This window comes from Pinus tabuliformis, chromosome 3_1 (assembly GCF_031772625.1).
Source record: "Pinus tabuliformis cultivar Carrire ecotype Pingquan chromosome 3_1, CPIR1, whole genome shotgun sequence".
Classification (NCBI taxonomy): domain Eukaryota; kingdom Viridiplantae; phylum Streptophyta; class Pinopsida; order Pinales; family Pinaceae; genus Pinus; species Pinus tabuliformis.
The window spans coordinates 607,753,145-607,774,811 of record NC_142301.1 but is presented as its reverse complement, the minus strand read 5'-3'; the positions used below and the strand labels follow the sequence as shown (position 1 = coordinate 607,774,811).

At 40.9% G+C, this 21,667-nt stretch overlaps 1 protein-coding gene across 1 annotated transcript; it reads right to left on the bottom strand.

Moving 5' to 3' along the window:
* Positions 1-2,046: 2,046 nt before the first annotated feature.
* On the bottom strand, positions 2,047-2,784 carry LOC149188473 (uncharacterized). Its single transcript, XM_089409969.1, has one exon. The coding sequence runs from the start codon at positions 2,782-2,784 to the stop codon at positions 2,047-2,049; it is 738 nt and encodes a 245-aa protein (XP_089266095.1).
* Positions 2,785-21,667: the final 18,883 nt, after the last annotated feature.

Below are 21,667 nucleotides of genomic sequence, written 5' to 3'. Positions count from 1 at the left end.
GGGAAGGCAAAAGCCAATGAAAGGACTGTGACTCCTCCACCACTTGCCATACTTCTTCTTTTATGAGGTCCCAAAAGGTGTGGAAGAAAGTAGTGGTGAATCCATCCGGACTAGGGGCTTTGCCCTCCTTGAGCTGTTTCATGGCCATGTCCACCTCCTGAGGCATGACTGGTCGCAGAAGGAGTTGGTTGTGTTCTTCTGTGACAATTTTCGGCAGGTTTTGAGTAATCCTTTCTATGGCAGGAAGTCTATCAATCTGGGGTTCCTGATGGACTTCCTCGAAGTGATTCATGAACTCTTGTTCAATCTTTGCATGGTTTTCCACTCTTTCCCCTCCTGGTTTTTGAATGAAAGAGATGGTATTGTGCATTCTTTGAATTGTTGTTTTGTGGAAGTATTTGGTGTTCCTTTCTCCTTCTTTCAGCCATCTAATCCTTGATTTTTTCTTCCAGAGGATTTCTTCCTGTCGTCTTCTCTCCTCCAGTTGATTGTGAATGTGCTTCTCTTGCTCCATGATCCCTTCCTTGTATCCCTCTGTTATAATTTGTTGCTGGAGATCTTTCATATCTTTGTTTAGATCTTGTTGAGCCTGGAATATGTTGCCGAAAATATCTTGATTCCATTGTTTGATTCGGGATTTCAGGAATTCGAGTTTCTGTTGAAACTGGAATATTTTGGAACCTTCAGGCGCAGGGAAATTATTCCAAGTTGAATTGATGAAGTCTTTGAAAGCGGGGTGTGTGAGCCAGAACGCTTCGAACCGGAATGGACGCCTGATCGAGTTTGTTGGTCTTTGCCATTGGATGGCGATGGGCCAATGGTCAGAGCCTATAAATGGAAGAATTGAAGTCGTGATGTCGCCCCCCAAATGCACAACATTGTCAGAGATGAGATACCTGTCTAGTTTGGAAGCAATTTGGTGCTTGCCCGCCCTGCGACTGCCATGTGTGCATTCCGTTACAAAATTGTAGATCAATTAGCAGATTATTTTGGATGAATTTTTTAAAGTGGTGATTTTCCAGGTCCAGCTTAGCGCGTCCTCCCCACTTTTCCTCCAATTTGGTGATCATGTTAAAATCGCCGCCAATGATCCACAGTGGATGGTTTCTATTGAGATTAAGCGCTTGTATTGTATCTAGAAGAGCAATTTTTTTCCCTGTCTCCTGTGGGAAGTAAACATTTGTCAGATGACCATGAATGTTGGTGCCAATTATATGAAAGGTAGCCTGAATGATGTGATGGGAAGCATGAAAATCTGAAAGCGTTATAGCTTGGGTGTTCCAAGCGATAGCCAGTCCTCTGGAGGCCCCCGAAGCATCCACCACTACCGAGTGACAGCCCGGCCATGCTCTAGAAAGAATGTTGCCCAGAGTGTTGCTATTGCATTTCGTTTCTTGCAAGAAGAAAATTTGGGGCTGCTCCTGTTTTATCATGTTTTTTATCATCCTGAGTTTCCCAGGGCTCTTGAGCCCTCTTATGTTCCATGAGGTGAGCTTCATGGTTCACTATTGGTGGTGGATTTTTAATACTTAGTCAGCTTAGCATATCTACCTAAGTCTACCAGGATTTTCCCTATTGCTATAGTTCTTTGAAGATCCGTCTTTCTTCCGCGTTTTTTGGAGTCTTTAGGAAGGAAGCTTCCATCCCACTGACTGCCTGGCTATATGCCCAGTTGATGTTGCTGGTAAGCCCTTGAGATAATGACTTCCAGTGTACTGAGTTGGTGCTCTTGAATCTTGTCGTAGTCTTTCTTTTTACAGGCTTGCTCAAGCTCGAAGATTTCAAGTCCTCGTAGATCTATGCTTTCCGGTTCTTCCTCCATGTGTTGCGTCTGACTGATTTCTACGGAGGTGAGAGCTAGGGCGGAAGTTGGTCGAGGAGTCTGTCAACATCCATCTCAATAAGTTTTCAATCAGGATCCTTGCGGGCTGCCTCAGGAGTTCTAGGAATCTCTTTTCGGGGCAGGGGTTTGGGAGAGGAACCAAAAGGCGGATGGGATGAGGATGGATGATGCGGAAGGTTTGGTTGGGAGATCTGAGGATTATCTTAAGAAGATTTGGCAAGAACCTCAAAGTTGTTGCTTGTAGAGGGAATGGAGGCTGCGTTCTGCTGGGGCTTCATCCTAGTGGTAGGTCTTTTGTGCGATCTCTTGCGATGGACAACTTTGGTGAAGCCATCCTGAGCTGATTTGTCTGAGGGGTCAGCGGATTGGGGCTTGTCATTTAGAGGACAATCTCGGAATAGATGCCTGTGGGCATGACACTTACGACAACGAAAGGGAACATGTTCAAAATCCAAAGGCTGTATCCATTCATAGTCATCATGGAAGAGACTTACCGAATCCGGGAGGGCTTGATCCAGGCGCATGAAGACACAAATACGAGCATATGATGTATATCTACTCAACTTCGTTTCTTCAGCGATTTTTACAAACTCCCCCAGCCCCTTGCCTATTTCTCTTAGCGATTCTTCGTCCCAATATTCTGATGTGAGCGAGTACATACTTATCCATACTGGTGCCCAGCTGAGATCCTCCTTGTCAGGGTTAAATCTCTCTACCCAGGACCTTAAGTACAAACCAGCTGAGTTGAAGAAGTAGGGAACTTCATCCATGACCCTGTTCCGATCTTCGATGCAGATGAATATTGCCGTGAAGAACCCTTTTGGTCCTAGCTGCAGGGAGACATGTCCCTTGGGTTTCCATTTGGCAGAGATCCAGCCTTGCAGAGCTTTTTTAGTCGGCCAAAATCCAATAAATTTTCCAATGAGCGCATGGTCCCTCATGTACTGGATGCGTTCATTGATTCTATGGCTGGGAAGTTCTATTTTGGGTCTTTTAGCTGCTATGGGTTTGCATGTCGCTGAGGTGACTTTGGGCGGTATCTATTGCCCTTGCTGTTCTTCTGGTTCTTCACTGCATTTGTCTGACTGTTCTGCAGAGGCTTTTGTCGTCTCTTGCATAGGGGTATCTTTATTATTCGAGTCTTCATTTTCTGGACCCATTGGCTTTGTCGTGTTCTTCGATGGCGGCTCCTTTTCAGGTGACAGGAGGGCTTTGAAGCCCCCCCCTGAGGGTACTCCATAGCCGATTTGACTATGTAGGCAGTCTTCTGCTACAGTGAGGAGGGCGAACGGAGGGCGGCGGCAAAGATGGTCAAATTGCTCCGTTGCAGGGAAGTGCAGAAACCCTAGGTTGCAGAGCAGAGCGGAGGCGCCCAGTTTCTTCCCATAAGATATTATTGGACCTATAAAATTTAACCCCTAATAACGCACATGTAATAAAATTACAAGTTTCAATTTTTTTTTTTTTTGACATATTGTTTCACCAATCACGTCTAATTTATTGTTTACACACTCTGTGATTCTGCAAAGAATCTTTGTGTTGATAACATTGAGTGTACGCTTGTCATCAATTTTTATTTTCACATATATATGTTGTTTCACCAATCACGTCTAATTTAGTGTTTACACACTCTGTGATTCTGCAAAGAATCTTTGTGTTGATAACATTGAGTGTACGTTTGTCGTATTAATTATAAAATCTACATGTAAATTTTAAATCTGAATACAGATTGTGTTGGGTATTATTGGTAATTTTTTTTCACACATATATATGTTGTTTCACCAATCACGTCTAATTTATTGTTTACACACTCTGTGATTCTGCAAAGAATCTTTGTGTTGATAACATTGAGTGTACGTTTGTCGTATTAATTATAAAATTTACATGTAAATTTTTAATCTGAGTACAGATTGTGTTGGGTATTATTAGGAATTTCTTTTTCACATATATGTGTTGTTTCACCAGTCACGTCTAATTTATTGTTTACACACACTGTGATTCTGCAAAGAATCTTTGTGTTGATAACATTGAGTGTACATTTGTCGTATTAATTATAAAATTTACATGTAAATCTTGAATATGAACACAGATTGTGTTGGTATTATTGGGTGTCTGCCACTTAGAGGGAAAGTTGGTCATAAGTTAATTTACATTAATAAATCTTGAATCTGAATAAAATTGTGTTGGCATTATTGAGAGTTTTCCATGGAAAAGGGGAAGTTGGTCATAAGTTAATTTACATTAATATATATTAATGAGATTTTATGGCTATTCGTGCCTTCTTGAACAACTCCTCGAATCTGTAGAAATATTTTTAGGACGGACCAAAAGTGCAGTGTGAATTCCCACAAAATTTACCACCATTTTAAGCAAGACCAAAAGTACAGAATTTTCCGAAGCTGCTTTTTTTTGTTTGTTATTTTGTTATTGAGATATATGATGATGATGATAATGATGGTTAACGTTCGCCGAGACCAAACAATGGTCTATCGGACCTAAAGAAACAAATTATTTATTTTGATTTAAGATTTTATTCCTATGCTCAAAAAGCTTGGAGAGAAGCCTCTCGAGCTCACTATAATTTTGACATTGTAAAAGGCTAGGAAGGTCAGTATTGTAACAAAGATTGTGAAACTGAGATCTAATGTGGTTGTACGCGAGGCACTCTAAGAGGAAGTGGTTTTCATCCTCGATGTTCCTATTCTCACATATATGGCAAATCCTTTCCATCCATGGCGTTTTAGGAATTGCCCAACAACTTGTTTCACTATGGAGCTCATGAGAATTCGTTCTAATCTTTGCTATATTAATTTTCTTCTTTGAGCTAGTTAAAATAGAGAGATACTTTTGATCTTTTAGGGTGGGGTTGATGACCTTCTTATAATAACTTAATTTTCTTTTAGCCGCTAAATCTTTCTCACACCACATTTTTTCTTTGAACTTAGAAGTAACAATACCTTTAATGTTATTTATGTTTTGCAATGCATCATTTTCGTTGATCTCCCAATAGTTTAACCAGGCCCTTGTGTCTTTATGCCACCCTCGATTGAGCCTTAGGTGGTTTTGGCTGGAATTTAAAGCTAGCTTAGGAAGTCTATGATCATCTATGTTATTGATTTTGTGCTTGTACAACATAAACCTAAGCATAGCTAGGCTCTCGATAGGGGAAAGACCTGCTTATATAAGGAGAATAGGATAAGGTGTATTACTTTTAATTTTCAGGTTATAAGTTATAAACGCTTCTGGATTTGCTCAATATTTCTCCATGATTCTCTGGAGATGCTGCAACCCCAAACCTCACAGCCATATAAGATAACAGGAGTGACTAAAGTTGCAAAGAGGAACTTCTTTTTATCCCACATTACGAGGTTTGTTGTTTTACAATTATTTTCAAGACCAAAATAAGCTTTCCACCCCCCATTAATCCTTTTCTCAATGCTATGGTTCCAGTTGAGCTTGTGATGAATATCAATTCCTAGGTACTTGTAAGAATACACTTCCTCCAAGTTATTATTGTCATACATAAAATTAGCGTAAGTGTCCTTCTTGGTTTTGATAATCATAACTTTTGTTTTGTCAATGTTAACAGTCATACCCATGGTAGAGCATAAATCCTTAAGAAGCCTGAGTTGCTTACCAAGATCAGATGGGCACCTTGCCAAAAGAACAATATCGTCAGCATAGAGAAGAAGGATGACGACTATCCCAGCTAAGATCGTGCCATCACATCCTGCTTCCTCTAAATAGCCTTCGAGCTTATCAATGTAAATGCCAAATAGGGTAGGGGAGAGGGGGCAACCTTGTTTAACTCCGATGTTACACTTAATATCTTTCGACCACCCCTCATTGCTCTTTAGCTTGGCAATTACATTCTCGTATAACCTTATAGCGGCAGCTCTCAACTCGAGAAGAACCTTTAGCTCTTCTAATCTATTCCAAAGGCTGTATCTAGGAACCGTATCGAAAGCCTTTCTAAAGTCCACAAAGCAACAAAATAAATTGGATTTATCATTATGAAATTCCTCCGCAATGATCCTAAGCGTAACAAGGTGGTCTGTTGTTGAGTAATGTCTTCTGAAACCTGCTTGGCCTTTAGCCCACTTACCTTCACTTTCAAGACATATGCTTAACTTCTTTTCCAAAATACTACCATATAACTTGGCTAAGAGAGGGCTGATCATAATTGTCCGATAATTAGAGGGGTTATTTGTATCCCCACTTTTAGAAATAGGGATAACGAGGCTCTCAGTCCAAGGTTTAGGGAACCCTTGCTTGACTGCATGATTGAAAAGCTTGTGGATGTGGGGGATGAGGACAGGACCTCCAATTTTTAAGATTTCCGCCTGGTAACCTTCAATGTCCTTAGCTTTCCCATTAGCGAGGTGATTAACCCCAAACTTAATGTCTTCTAAAGAGAAAACTTTTTTGGTTGTGAGAAGGGTTTCCAAATTATCCATGACATTTGGAGATTCATAAAGCTTTTTAAGATAGGAATTCCAATCGTGAAGAGCAATTTTATTATCCTTAGTCTTCCTCCAAAATTTCTTAGGGGCTACCTTAGAGAGGTGTAAGAGATTCTCCTGTCTTTGACGAATGTACTACCTCTTAATTGGATTTGAAGATTAATATAGGAATTTTATGTTTTTTTTTTTATACTTATTTTTTGGGTTAATTTATTAATAAATATATGTATGTTAAAATCATAAAAATGAATTATGTAATTTATACGTTTTAAAAGAATTTCAAGTACTGAATTTATTTATGTATTTAAAAATATTTTATAAATAACAAAAAAATCAGTCTAACTAAAAATTATATCTAGATTTCTTGAAAAAAATAATATTAAAACCTCATAACTAGTATTGAATAATTTTCATCTCATTAACAATAATTCAATTTTAAATTACTTAATATAATTTAAGTTATATTTTTTTTTCATTTTTATTATTTTTTAAAGTTTTTTTATTATCATTTTAAATGTTCTTTTCTTTTTTATTATTATTTTTTAAAATTTGTTATCATTTAGAAGGTTCATTACTTTATGATGATGATGATGATGATGATTAACGTCCACTAAGACCAAATTGGTCTATCGGACCTATAATTTTCTTAGTTTCTAATTCTCTAGCTCCTTGTCTTTTTTGGCGAGATTGGTGCTGTAGCTTTCTTTTTTTTCTCTACGGTCTTCCAACTTTCTTTATCTTGCATCTCTTTCATCTCTTCTGGTTCTTGGGACATTGGTGTCTTAGCTTCGTGATCCACTGTGTTCGTCCTTTTGAAGATAGTCGGAGAAGAAGTTTGGTCTAGGAGCTCTTCATTGTTGTTAAATGAAGATATATTTTGTGCGGTATTCGAGTCCTCATAACTGTTGATGCTTGAGGGGTTGTCGAGTTCACTCTTTTGTTGTTGGGCAGGGCTTTCCCCTGCTTGTCTTGAGAGATATTTCTCTCTTGCCGGATTTCTTGTGATCTAGGGTTTTCTCGAGAGTATTCCTCTTTGATGACAGTGTAGTGTTCTCTTTGTGCTCCTTCCCACCATGTAGATATGTGGTGATATAGTTCAATCACAAAAAAAACCCTTCCATAGTAAACAAATTTTTTTCTCTTATTTTTTGAATTTACTTTTTTTCCATATATTTCTTATTTTTTTTACTTTACTCTTTTGTTTATATATTTTCGGTAGAATATTGTCACTTATTTTTTGAGCTTAATATATATATTTTTTATTTTTTAGCCAATTAAATAAATAATTAAATTATTTTTGAACTTAATATATATTATTCGATTTTTTTAACTAATTAAAAAAAAATTATATTGATAATTTATTTTAATAAATATATATATTAGAAATTTAAATAATTTCACAATATAACCATTTTGTCATTATTTTTTCCAATTTGAAATTAATAATATAGACAATCATTACTAAACAAAACCTTTGGGAAAAAATGGTAAACAAAATTATAATCAAAATATCTTACATAAAAGTAAATAATTTTTTTATCAAAACTACTTTCTTAAAAAAATCTCGTTAGATAAATTAAATTAAATTTTTAATTATTAATTTACATAACATATTCAAATAAATTAAATCATAATTAATTAGTCAATTCCCTCACAAATACCAATACCCTAAGAAAATTGCCACAGGATGTATGTTCACATTATAATTTAGGGCTTATGTTCACATTATAATTTTCAGATATTCACATTATTGATGTGAAACCGAGCTCCCAGTGAAAACGTGCCAGAAACACTGGTCGTTGGACAGCTCATCATCCTGTCTTTCTATGTCACTTTTCTCTACGTGTTGGCCCCACACTCTAAAGCCCAAACAGGGTTTCAAGCACTTGGCCAGAGTGCCCTTTCAAAATTTTGAAAGAACATTCACATAAAACATTACCATTACTGAATCGAAAATGGGGCACATTGCCTTCATTGCGTGCTTCACAAGTTGTTTTTGGGTCAATCGAGCCTTATTTAACTTTACAAATAGAGTGGCTTCAGCACATGTTTGTATGACGACTACTTCTCTTCTGGTGCTTCGTTAGAATTCAGGTGAAGGCAAACTGCGAATCAAGATAATGGAGTATAAACAAGTTCAATATTATTCTGTGCTGATGGCAGGGCCTGTCAGTGGCTCTGGCAGACTCCCAAAACGTGGTAACATAAAAAGGCAGATATTTTCTGCTGTAACTGCATCAATTCTGGCATCGCCCAAGGCCCTTAAAAGGAGGCGGAAGGCGCTGGCCAAAATCATTCGTGCTTCCTGCAATACCTGCTGCCCTCAAAAGATCTATCCCACTACCTCACGAATGGATTTAATAAGGGAAAGATGATGCTGTGAATTACAGCCAACATTTCAAAGGGGTTTTGTAATAAACAGAGGTCAGATTTCTTGGGAGGGTGTTGTTGTAAATGTGCAGAGAATGTTATTGTAAATGTGCAGAGAGTGTTGCTGTAAATGTGTAGAGTTCATATTTTTTGGGACGGGTTATAACTGTACAGAGATCAGTTTTTTTTTTTTCTTTTCATTTTTTCCTTTGCATACAGCTCTTTACTCTCAGAGTGGGCGCAAGGCACTCGCAGGGCCAGCATGGATTTTAGTGGTAGTTGTAAGTTAATGTCATTAGAGTTCCGGCGTTTGCTTGGATCTTTATAATTACTGTTATGTAATGCATTGTATTTAGATGATATTTCTCCTCCAGGAATGCCTCGGAGGTGAGAAGTATCCTGATTTTTTGCTGTGGTACATTGCTTGATTTTTATGATTAAAAACCCAAAAAAAAATAGAAAAAAGGAAAAAAACACAAGGTTACCATTGGTAATCCAAAATATACTTCTCTTTCTGGTTCAGAATCCCACATCATTTGATACAAACCCTTTGGCTTCATCATCATTTCAAGGTATAAAAATCCCCCAAAATTCTGGAAAACATTCTTACCAGGACTTGTCCTCTCAAACTGCCAAAGAAACATGATTAATCTTCATGTTAGATTTTGGTGACTGGGATTGAATTTGACTTCACTTCAATCTCGTCTCTGGTAACTTGCGCTGGGAAACAATTTTTTGAAAATACACAGTCTCACTAATGCTATGATGATTAATAACACTTCCAGTATCTGCTGCAATTCCTTACATATACTTCAGTTGATCTTTCAATTGAGCTTGGTCTTGTGGATATGGTTGACAAGTTCCAGAAAATCATTCCCGCAGCTTCGGAAATTTCTCGTTTCAGGGTCACCAACGTTCCAATCCCTTTACTTCCGCCAGTGGAAATGAGACTTTGATTCTTAACCATACTGACAAGGGCTTCAATTTTTTCTCCCTATACAGTAATACTAATTTTTAATCAGTAAGGGAGAAAAATTATCTAATGGTTTTAACAGATTTTAGAAATCAGGACACTGCCCAGAATGAATTCAATTTTCATGTCCTATAGGATAACTGTAGACAAAATGGTGTGTTTTCTTGAAAAAAATGCTGTGGCGTTTATATGTGGCCATTAAAAGCTGTTACAACCAACAATATCTGAGCCAAAAAATCCGTTAAAAAAGTAACAGAAACTCTGCATGAACAGTCAAAAGTAATAGTAAAATAAATCAATCACAGCATAAATTAATTACAGGATTATAAGTGGAGAAAACCCATAAGTGGTTAAAAGCTCTTGGACTATATTAATGGAGAGAAGAATGATTTACACAGTTTGGTTAAAGAGAAACAGATAGTCTTCGTGCACCTTAATACCGGTGCAAAGGGCTTATAATTGACATCCTCTGTTCAGCGCTGCATCTTGCTGTGACTGCAGCATCTTTCTGGCTTCGGCCTTTTCTCTATCTCCTTCTCGCTGTTTCCTCCTATCACCCCCCACAGCCACCAGAAAAACTCTGCCTAATATTGCTGAGGTTTCTTACTCCTTTCAAATTATTTTCTCATGACTCGTGACATGTGGATTTCCGATCTCTGATCCGAGCTTTGCACTTCCAAAGAGCATATGCTCGATACCAAAATTATCTGTTTTAACTAGTGAGAATAAAACTTTCTCAAACGATTTGAATAGATTTTAAAAATCAAGACATTGCCCCAATCTGAATGCTATTTCCATTTATAATAGAAAGACTGTAATGGATAACAGTATGTTTTCTTGGAAAAATACAGTGACATTTATCTATGCCACTAAAAGCCGCTACAACCAGCAACATGTGAGCAAACAACTCTGTTAAAACAGGAACGAAAACTCTGCATAAACAGTAAAAACGCAAGAGCAAAACAAATAATTCCGGAGTATAAATTAACCGCAGGATTTTAAGTGGAGAAAACCCTTGTCTAGTTAAATACTACAGGACTATACTAATGGAGAAGTATGATTTACAAAGAAATGTATCTTTCTCCACCAGAGTGTTGGAAGCAAGGGTTTACAATGTATATGCTATGTTCAGAGCTGCATCTTGCTGTGACTGCATATCTTTCCGGTTTCTGCCTACTTCTGATCTCCCCTTACAACGCTGCCAGAGGAACTCTGATAAATACTTCCGAGTTTCCCTGTTTTTGCACTAATGGTCGCCATTATGACGACTCTCCTCACCCATTTGATTCTCTTCATGTTCATTCCATTTCTGCACTTGATCTATCATGATTCATTCACACTTAGTCATATCTGCACTCAAGCTTACACCATCACTTAGATCTGCTCTTTGTTCACACTCCCCTCGGGCAGATATGCACTTTCCTCGGTCAGTTTTACCTTGCCTAGCTAGCCGCTGCGCAATCCTAAGGTTCAAGCTATAAGCTTGGTCTCTGGAACTATGCAGTGCGTAGTACAGGCTGGCTCCAACTATGCACTGCACAGGTCCAAGGATTAGCTAGTCACCTTGGCCACTGAGACTGCGCAATGCACAATCTCTCCGAGTCTCTACCCAGGATGGGACTGCGCATTGCGTAGTCCCAAGCCTCAAGCTTCATCCTTGGCTGCTGGAACTGCACAGTGCATAGTTCCCACAGATAGCTAGTCCCTCCTTCCAATGAAAATTGCACAATATTTCCCATCAGATTTCTGGTTTGCTTCTTAGCCATTCCTTGAAAGTTGATTTGTTGAAGTTAATGTTTGCTTGCCATGAGTGTCGTTTTTGTCCCACAGGTACCACACTTGTGAAGTAATTCTCTCCAACAATGATTGTTACCATGGCACCAAAGAGAGCTACTTCAAGCGAGACCATTGAAAGTAGTACGGGGGAAGCAGTTGAGCAAGGGCCAGAGAACTTGCCAACATGCGGACACTCAAATGTTTATAGAAAAGGAGTTAACACTAACATGGCAGAAATTCTAGCAGCAGTAACCGAAGGCAGAAATATAGTACAAGATCAAGGAAAGAGAAAGGTTGCTAACAGAATAGAGGTAGAACAAAGATGCAGAGCGAAATCGAATTCAATCCTTATGCAAGAAACTTTGGCAAAGGAAGTAGAGGAGACAAAGAGCGGAGTGGAGGAAGAGAGAAAAGAAGAGCTTGCGGGAAGCAGAATTGAGGGTGCAGAATGCAGAACAAGAACTGAGGGAACAACATGAACAAAGGAGGAAAGAACAAGAGGAGAAGTAGAAGCAGGAAAAATAATAAAGGCAAGGCATAACGTCAGGAGAAACAATGTCAATTCAAGTTGAAGAGAAAGGAGAAAACCAACCAACAACGGAGGGGGAGAATGACAAATGCCAGATCAGGAGATTGCTTAGCAGATTGAAGACTTGATTGAAGTTGCGGACATGGAGTTGGAACTGGAACCACGGGATGAAGATGTTAACTTGATGACCAATGCACCACAGGTCATCATTCAATCTCCACAACCTCTAGCCATAGAGTTAGCCCTAAGCGAGGAAGGGAACATAGTTCCTCTTGATGATGATCCGGTAATGGATGTGTACAATCTATCATATAATGAACTTCATAAGAGGATTGTACAAGAGCGGAGAGATCATTTTCAGGATGGTCATGCATCATTTTCATTTATTAGAGAAAGGCCGATAGTGGCGGACACCAACAGGAATCCAGATACCACTGTCGAAGCCAACTTGGCCTTTGCAAGTGCGACAAGATCAAACACAGTATTTGATGGCCGAAAGTAAGCAATTGGTACAAAATATATAGGCTGCCCAACAAGAGATAGAACATATTTACGCAGCAGCACAAAACACATTCTCTACATTGGTCTACTTGGGGGAAATGAGAGCAACGATACTTGGGGAAGTATCAACACTTGGAGAGACCACGCGGGACGTCTATGAGGAGCTCATGACCATACATAAGTCAGTTTTCCGCTTGCATATCTTGCAACAATAGAGCAAGGACTTTGTCAAGACACTTAGGAATGTTCAAACTGCCATCACCATTGTGCAAGAATGGACAATGTGTTACAAAGGGGCACCACTTACTTTGGTAAAGAAGATGAAGCCACAGATAGAGTTGGAGAAAGAAAGAGTTTGAATTTTCATTCAAAACAATAAGCATCTCACCTCATTCATTGGAAACATTCAAGCCTCATATGTATAGTTGTACAACAATTTGGACTTCATGGTGAGAACCCACAAAATCCCATCAGTCATCTCACTCACTGAAGCTAAACGCAAACAACAAGTTAGGCAAGAGATTGAAGAATACTTGGAGTAGCTGAGATAGGTTGCCACCAAGGAGGATTTAGAGTTGAACAGATAAAAAATGTAGAACTACATCGGTGGTCCCATATAAATCAGAACCATGTCGCTTCTGCTCAAGAAATAAGTTAAGACTGGTTCCAAATTATTGTACCCGGATTATATGGAGGTGTTGACGGTGCTGGACCCGTTAACATTCAGGGGATCACGCCGTATGAAGTCCCAACTAGACCTCACACAGTTTGGTGTGGGAGTCCCATTCGGTATGATGGCTCGGTTGCCATTATCTTAAAGATTTGCCTCAACCCTTTCTTATTAGCACAGGAGAGTAGTATGCTTTGTCTTCGAGAAGTGAGGTTCACGTGCTTGGTGAGTCTAAGTGTTACTTGTGTCAATGGTTATTTCACGGTAGAGGGAGAGAAGGTGAGAGTAAGCCCCAAGTCGATTGGGAGAAGTCCCAACTCTGATAGGAACACACAACACAACAGGACATGCACAACTTCCAGTGGAACAGTCCACACAATGTAGCAGTCACAACACACAAGGGAAGATAACATGTATAACACTCAACGGATGAGTCCGAACAGGTGCAACGGTTGTTACAAGAAGTTTTATGTAAAAGGTTTGTTTGGTGTCCTGGAGAGTAGTTTACACGGGCAAGAGATAGTTAACAGCATATACAACACATTTCCATTAATAGATTATGTATTACAACAAGTGAAATAGTTCATATGTAGAACACAAGTTAAAGAAACATGCATCACAAATGTTAAAGATTAGTCTTACAACAATTACAATACATGTGTGAAAATGTGTTGGCCTATTGGCAGGCTTCTGAATTAAGTGAAATTTCCAAGACACATCGTTACACCATACATCATTAACATCGAGTGCGGGGCGTTGGAGCCACTACTTACTCCTCAAAGAAAAGATTACAGACTCTCTTGGCTACGTGGGAGGAGTTGAGGTGAAAAAGTCCTTTGCATGTACAAATGAGGGGGTATTTATAGCCAAGGGTGAAACTGACCCTAGTGGTTGTTCGACTACCCTCATGACTGTTTGACTTCCATGAATTTTCAATTCTACATGACTCTTTGTACAACTAGTGAGTCTCTTGGACTTCCACGTTACATTACATTAATTAACAACATAGCCCATAGTAGAGATGTGGGCGACATTACTCATGACATGACAATGCTGGTACATTCGTGCTGTTTCTGGAGTGCATGTCAAGAGATAGTGCTGTTGGGTGATGGATGTCTCCATGGTGTATCATAGCTTCACCTCCACATCACAAAGTGCGCGGAGTCTTCGATGGTCTTCGGTTCGCTTGATAATTCTTTGGCACATTGTTCCTTGCTTGCATGTTGGAAGGCTTGACAGGCTCATTTGTTCGCCAAAGGTGCATGTTCGTCTATTCGTCTGTCTGTGAGCACATCTTGCATGTTTGCTCATTCGTCCGTCCATGAACATATCTTTGCATGATCATCCGTTTGCAAGCACATCTCTTCGGATGCATCGTTCATTCGACCCTTAGTGAACCTATCCATATGCATGTGCTCCCTTCGTTCATCCCATTCGTCATCGCACCATGTTTGTTGGTTTACCTTTACCTGCAGTGACTCATGATGAGATGACATCAAATCCAAAAACATCCTAGTCTACCATGACACATGATCATTTCGGATGCAGGTGACTAGGGGAGGCAGCAAGGTTGGAACGCAGGATGATGGCTCCGGGTATTGCTGATGAAAACTGTGCAAGAGTCACTGGGTGATGAAGATGGGCAATCCAAGTTGATAGTGACTATCTGCGAATTCTGGGTCGGTTGGAAGGAAAAACTGCGCAAATTTCGGGTGGGACAGTCCGGGCTGCAAGAAGGCAAGGCAAATAGAATCTGCGCATTTTCCAGAATGAGCGGGCAGCACGGGCTGGAAGGAAAAATTTGCGCAATTTTTTGGAGGAACAGGCCAGGCTGCATGGTGGATCAACAGGCAGGAATTGCGCAGGTTTTTGGGGGAACTAGGCGGGAGCCTGACAACAAAAACTGCACAATTCCTAGAGGGAATTGGTAGTTGGCTGTTGGGTCACTACCAGCCAAAACTACGCAATTCCCAAAGGGAGGTGGCAGTTGGCTACTGGGAGCTTAGCAACAGAAATTGCACAATTCCTGGAGGGAACTAGCAGTCTGCTACTAGGAGATGTTGGCGAGGGAAACTGCACTGAGGTTGGGGGGCCAGCCTGCTGATCATCTCTCCACAATTTCTGAGCTGTGCAAATTGTTGGGCAACAAAAGGCATGCTCATGAAAACTACACAATTTCATGGATGAGCAGTCGGTCGACTGCCAGAAGGACTGACACGGAAAAATGCGCAATTTTTTGAAGGCGACAGGGACAGGCACTTGGTGTTTATCTGACCTGTCTACGCAATTTCCTCAGTCAGCAGAGCGAGCAAGGTGAGCAGCCTTTGCCCAATTTTTTAGGGGATTCAGTCCCGGGGTGGCCAGCATGAAAGTTGATTGAATTGTTTGCGATCAGCACAACTTGGAAAGACTTGCTTGGTGCTTCTACGCTATTCTGGGTGACTGTCGATTGAGTCGATGGTAGGGTGATGGTCCAACTGTGAGAGGGGAGTCTGGTCGTTAGGACTTTAGCAAAATGACTGAGTGTGTGAACAATCGAAAGATGCATAGGTGATCACACAAACACACACTCACATGACTTGACGACGAGACGACTCAAACCATCCAGACACACATGTTCAACATAACCAATCGACAGTGCAAGCGACAAGTGCAACACTCGTGATTGATCATTGATCGACTGTGACGACACTTGTGCGACAATGAATGTGACTTCATGTGTGAGTGTGACAGATGCTTTCATAGCAAACATTACAAGTACACATGAAGCGAAGACTTTGAGCATAACCAGAACATAGTCGCAAGCATGACTTAGATATCAACATGCAAAAACTTGGATGAAATAAACAAGCAAGGTGGATACAAATACTCCCACGGGCTCATGGAGTGAACCTGAGGGTGTGCAGTCATCAAGGGAAACTCTCAAGGGAGGCTTCGAAATAGAGTGCAGGCCAAAATTTTTGAGGGTGGTTGTAGCCGCTACAACACTTGGCGACACACTGGTAGAACTCCAGCTTCTTTGTTTTGGTTCATTGCTAGCACAGGGCCTTGGTCTTTTGGGGAGTATTGAATCGTTCTGTGGGTTACTTTAGCTTCCCCACTTACCCCATGGACATACATGGTTCACCCTTTGCCAACTCAATCAAACACAATCAAAAGTTCAACTTAGATCTCAGTGTTTTGAATTCTGGAATGGTAGTTTAGCTCACGAGTTGAAGATTTTCAGAGTATAAGTTTTCATCTCTAGTGTTGCTCCACTACCAGTAGGCCTGGACAGTACCCCGACGGAGTCACACAGGAACACACACATTGCTCCACTACCAGCGAGCCTTGTTAGTACTCCGGTGGAGTTGCATGCTTCACCACTCTGCGTAGGAAGCCTTTCTTTTTTTTCGCCTTTGTATTTTTCAAGAGGACTATGCATAGGCACTTATTTATTTTTGGGGCGAAAGAGGGATCCTGACTTATTGAGAGTAGAAGAGGTTGTTCCTTTAGAGAAGCATGTAAGGCCTCTGACATAGGTTTGCTCGTTTCGATTTTCCCCTTCTCTGTTTCTACTAGTTGGATGAGCTTTGAACACACAGAGTAGAAGGATGAGTACAGGCATGGGGCTTCCTAGTGTGGACACAGGTTCATGGTTGGACCAAAACTTATCTTGCAGACGGTTTGTATTTTTCATCAAGACTTCATCGGTAGAAGGTTATAACAAAGCACAAAGAAGACGAACACAAGACTGGACAAGTGATGTAGTGTCACAAGTCTCTTCATATTTCAGCCACATACTCTATTTAGAAGACAAAACGTAGTAGTTGGCAGCACTTATTTCTGGAAACAAAAATAGTAATATACAAAGCAAACAAAACAAACATAAACAAAAATAGTAAGCAGAATCAAACAAAGTAAAAGAAAAGATAATAGAAAAAGCAAACAAGTTGAAAACAACAAGCAACAAGCAGACTATGTACATGGCACGGGCACGGCCCGACCTACTGAAGGTAATGCTTGAGATCTTGGTCATTGACAGGAAGGTTGTCAATCCTCCCGTCAAGTGATTGCAAATGATACGTGTGTGGGCCAAGCTTCTCGTGGACCAGTGTAAGTCCACCAGGCTCCGCTACCGAAACCTGGTGGCATTCGAAAAGACCTTTAAGTGAAGACAACACCACTGCTTTAGGTACTGCGTGCAACATAGGCTTGGATGATGGCACGGGGTAGTTGTTTTTATTCCGGGAACGGTTCAAGTTTCTGAAATCAATGCATAAGCGAATTTTCTCGGATTTCTTACGTGCATAATTTAAATTAGAAAACCAAATATGATGACGAACTTTGCAAGTAATCCAATCATCCAAAATGTTAGTCAATTTTTTTCTGTATAAGGAGTTCAAACAACATATGTGTTTTACCTGGTCTTCTCTGCAATGGCATGTCTCCTCCTTTACCTGGAATCCAGCGTTGAATTTCTTCTGTGTTGTGTGTACTCAGGTCATCATCTGCTTGTGTAGACCCATCCCGGTACTGTTTGGACACGTGGTCAAAGATTTGTTGTCGCTGCAGTGTGTAGCTTGTATCAAGAATGGCTATCTTCGGATCATGATAGGTTCCCAAGTTGCTCTATTTGTTTGTAGTGGTGGTCCCGTGGGTTTCGTTGTTTCTTGGCCTTTGGCAAAAATTCTGCAAACAATAGAGCTTGTTGAGGGAAACCCCACCCTCGAGAATGAGGTTGCCTTTCCTACCCTCAGCTGTTGTTTCCAGGGGCTGCTCGTGCTTACCTTCATTAATTGAAATGTCCTTGAAAGCATCAAAATTGTTTGTGGGGTAGAGTATTACTTTGAGTGCAGCCGCGTTGAGGCTGATGGTCTTGCGTAATCTCAACACGTGTGATTCATACTCAGCAGCATTGTTTGTGCACTCGAACTTTAAGCAGCTTGAAATCATGCATTTTCTGTTGTTTTGGCGACTGAGACACCCGATCCTTAAGTTGTCATGTGTCTTTGATTCGTCAAAATCCATGGCCCACAACTTGTATGTACACGAACCGTTTGGCATGCTAGTACTGCTGCTACTATTGTTGTTGCTGCTACTGCTACTACTGATACAATGCACTGTACATGTTTCATTACCATCAGTTGGGCAAGGAAGGAGTCCCAACTACATGTCTGATGGGGTTGGAGTTGGTCGTGCAGGATAACACTCCAATGTTGTTTCTAGGAGGCAGTTGCCAAACATGAGTTCTGTGAAGGCCAACGGTTCATTCTCATCGTTAAGGGGAGTGACATTGTGCTTCATATACCTCTCGGACACTACCTGGATTTGGTTTCATTTTCCCTTATACAGAAGCCACATGTGCGACCAGTTTGTAGCAAAATATCCGTCTAGCTTGCTAGACCAGTCTCTGCTAAGTAATAGACCATATGCTTCCAATATATCCACAACAACTATGTTGATGCATTGGTGGACTCGACCATCATGAGATAGTCAGATTATCACGTCTCATAGTTCACCAATGGCTAGTATTGATGTTTGATCAAGTTGGATGATCCGCGCGGACGCCTCGCTCCATTGTGCATTGATCCTATTTGCGATGGAGAGCGGCATGACGTTGGATGCCACGCTAGAATCAACCAAGACGTTGTGAAAATTGCAGTTAAAAATTTCAAATGATAGCAGGAATGGAGGGAAAGCTGAGTTGTCTTCTTCCATCCAGAGTGTGTTGAGCACAGTAGAAAGTGATCCAATAGGTGTGCTTTCTCCCTTGCTAGTAGAGGCTGCTCTCTCCATTTTTTTCTGTCCCAATGCGTGCAACAGGATGTCTCGCTGACTCTGGATCTTAGCTAACTCAAACAAACTGATGTTCACTCGAGTTTTCTTCATGTCATCTACAATGTTGTAGTCGAGAGGTGGAGTACTCACCGAGGTGTCCAGAGCAAGACTGATGTTTGCATTGTCCGGTGGAGTTTTCTGTGGTTTGCTGCTCATGGAGGTACTATTGCCCGTCACTTTCTTCCCAAGATTGTTTTGTGTTTTCTTCTTTGGGGCGACCGGTGGATCAGCCTTCCTCATCAGCAGTCTTATCTTTTCTTGTACTTCCCCAAGTGTAAGGGGAGCCCCTTCACTGTTAGATTGTAACGATCATTTTGTCTTGGGGGTTGCTTCTCGGTGTTTGTCTTCGACATTGCTTGCGAGCAATGATATGCGTTCAACGCATGCCTAGAACTTGATGCTTCATCAGGTGCAATACCTTAGTCATTATCTCTGTCATCTAGCTGTTATTGCATACTGCTCTTTGCATCGAGTGTATCACTGTATCCCAAGTTTGTGACCTGCTTCCAATCCGAACAGAAGTTTTCGGGGTGATGTTCTTCGTGGAATGAACAAAACTCTGGATCTGTGCACTGATCGACATTGAACAAAGAGCTCTGCGCAGTTTTTTGAGCGGACCAATTGTTGCCTAATGAGTTGCTTCCCTGTCTCTGTCTAGGTGGATGGTTGCTTGCAGATGTGTTTATTTTCCGTTGTTTAAGCTCAGACACTTCCGTTGTTAAGTTCTTGACGAGGCGAGTGAGGGTTTCAATATCATTTGCTTCCTTGTCTCTACCCTTGCTCGCCATCGCTTGGGACTTCCTGCTCACATCTTTGGATTCCTTTGCTGGTTCATCATCCTTGATGACTCCAATCGCGCGCAGGTCTTTTTCGACAACAATAGCCTCTTCGTAGTTTTCCAAGAGTGTTGGTTTCGCAGCTCGCTTGACAAACTGCGCAATGTTGGTCGGCAGTGCGGACGTGTAGTAATCAATAGTGATGGAGTCATGAGGTTTGTTGTCCACCGTAAATTTTTTCAATATGCGTGTAAACCTCTGGTTGAAGTCTTTTACCTATTCTTTCCCCTCCATCTTCAGGCTACCCAATTCTTTCAGTAACATAGCTGGGGTCTTGTCATCAGCAAAATTTTCAAGGAACATGCATTTGAACGTACCCCAGTTCTATATGGAGTTTGGTGGAACACTGTGATACCATGGAGTTGCGCGATTGTCCAAGGTACATGGGAAAAATCTACAAGCTACGTCATCATGTCGTACCTCAAGGGTCTGCAGTTGCAGGTAGAAGTTGTCGAAATGATCTTTTTCCTTCATCGTGCTGTCAAGGTCGAAGTTGATGTTCATTCTCTCCGTTCGCTTCAACATTTTGTGCAAAACAGCTGAGAGAGCCAGTGGTCCCTAAGTCATCCATTCAAGATTTGGGTTAGCCATATCTTCTTCTTCTTCATCCTCTTCCTCTCTTTTAGAGTCTGATGGTTCCGACTCTAAGTCTATCGGTTCGTCTTCACCTCCTCCTCATCCACTGCCTTCCCCCCCGCCTCCTGTACCGGACTCTGATCCCAAGATCACAAGAGTGTCTTGTTTGCCTTGCTGGAAGGCTGAAGGTTCCTCTCCATCTTCAATAGCTTCTACTAGACCTTCAAGTGTGGCAAGGGATGCTTCTTCCAACGATGATACAAAAACTCCTGTGGGAGTGGCTTTTGACTTCCTTGATGCGTATGGAATATGTTGTATGCTTGGAATCATTTCGACTGCTTTCACGAACCGGTGAGTGATGGGACAAACAGAGAGAAGTTGATGACACAGAATCTCATGTTCAATCCTGGGAGGTGAGGAGTAACCAACTGCAGAGTCGCTCGCGCGTAGGTGAGAGGGAGTGCGATTTACTGCCTTGACCATATGGTTGATGAATGAGTGTGAGAGGACGTTCATCCATATACAACTGGTTGCCCTCCTTCTAGCGCCAGAAATGTTGATGCCGCTGGACCCGCCAACATTCAGGGGATCACCCCGGTATGAAGTCCCAACTAGACCTCACATCGTTTGGTGTGGGAGTCCCATCTGATATGATGTCCTGGTTTCCATTATATTAAAGATTTTCCTCAACTCTTGCTTGTTAGCACAGGAGAGTGGTCTGCTTTATCTTCGAGAAGTGAGGTTCGTGTGCCTGGTGAGCATAAGTGTTACTTGTGTCAATGGTTGTTTCACTGTAGAGGGAGAGAGGGTGAGAGTAAGCCCCAAGTCGGTTGGGAGAAGTCCCAACTCTGCTAGTAACACACAACACAACAGGACATGCACAACTTCCGGCGGAACAATCCACACGATGCGTTAATCACAACACACAAGGGAAGATAACACGTATAACACTCAACGAATGAGTCTGAAAAAGTGCAATGGTTGTTACAACAAGTTTTATGTAAAAGGTTTTTCTGGTGTTCGAGAGAGTAGTCTACACAAGCGAGACAATGTTAACATCATATACAACACATTTCCATTAATAGATTATGTATTACAACAAGTGAAATAGTTTAGATGTGGAACACGGGTTAAAGAAACATGCAACACAAGTGTTAAAGATTAGTCTTACAACAATTGCAATACATGTGTGAAAACATGCTCGCATGTTGGCAGGATGTTAGATCTAAGACTTCTGTGATCCATCAATTTAGAGAGAAGTCTTCCGGATTAATCACATCATAAGGATTGGGTCAACGTTTCGAACCAAC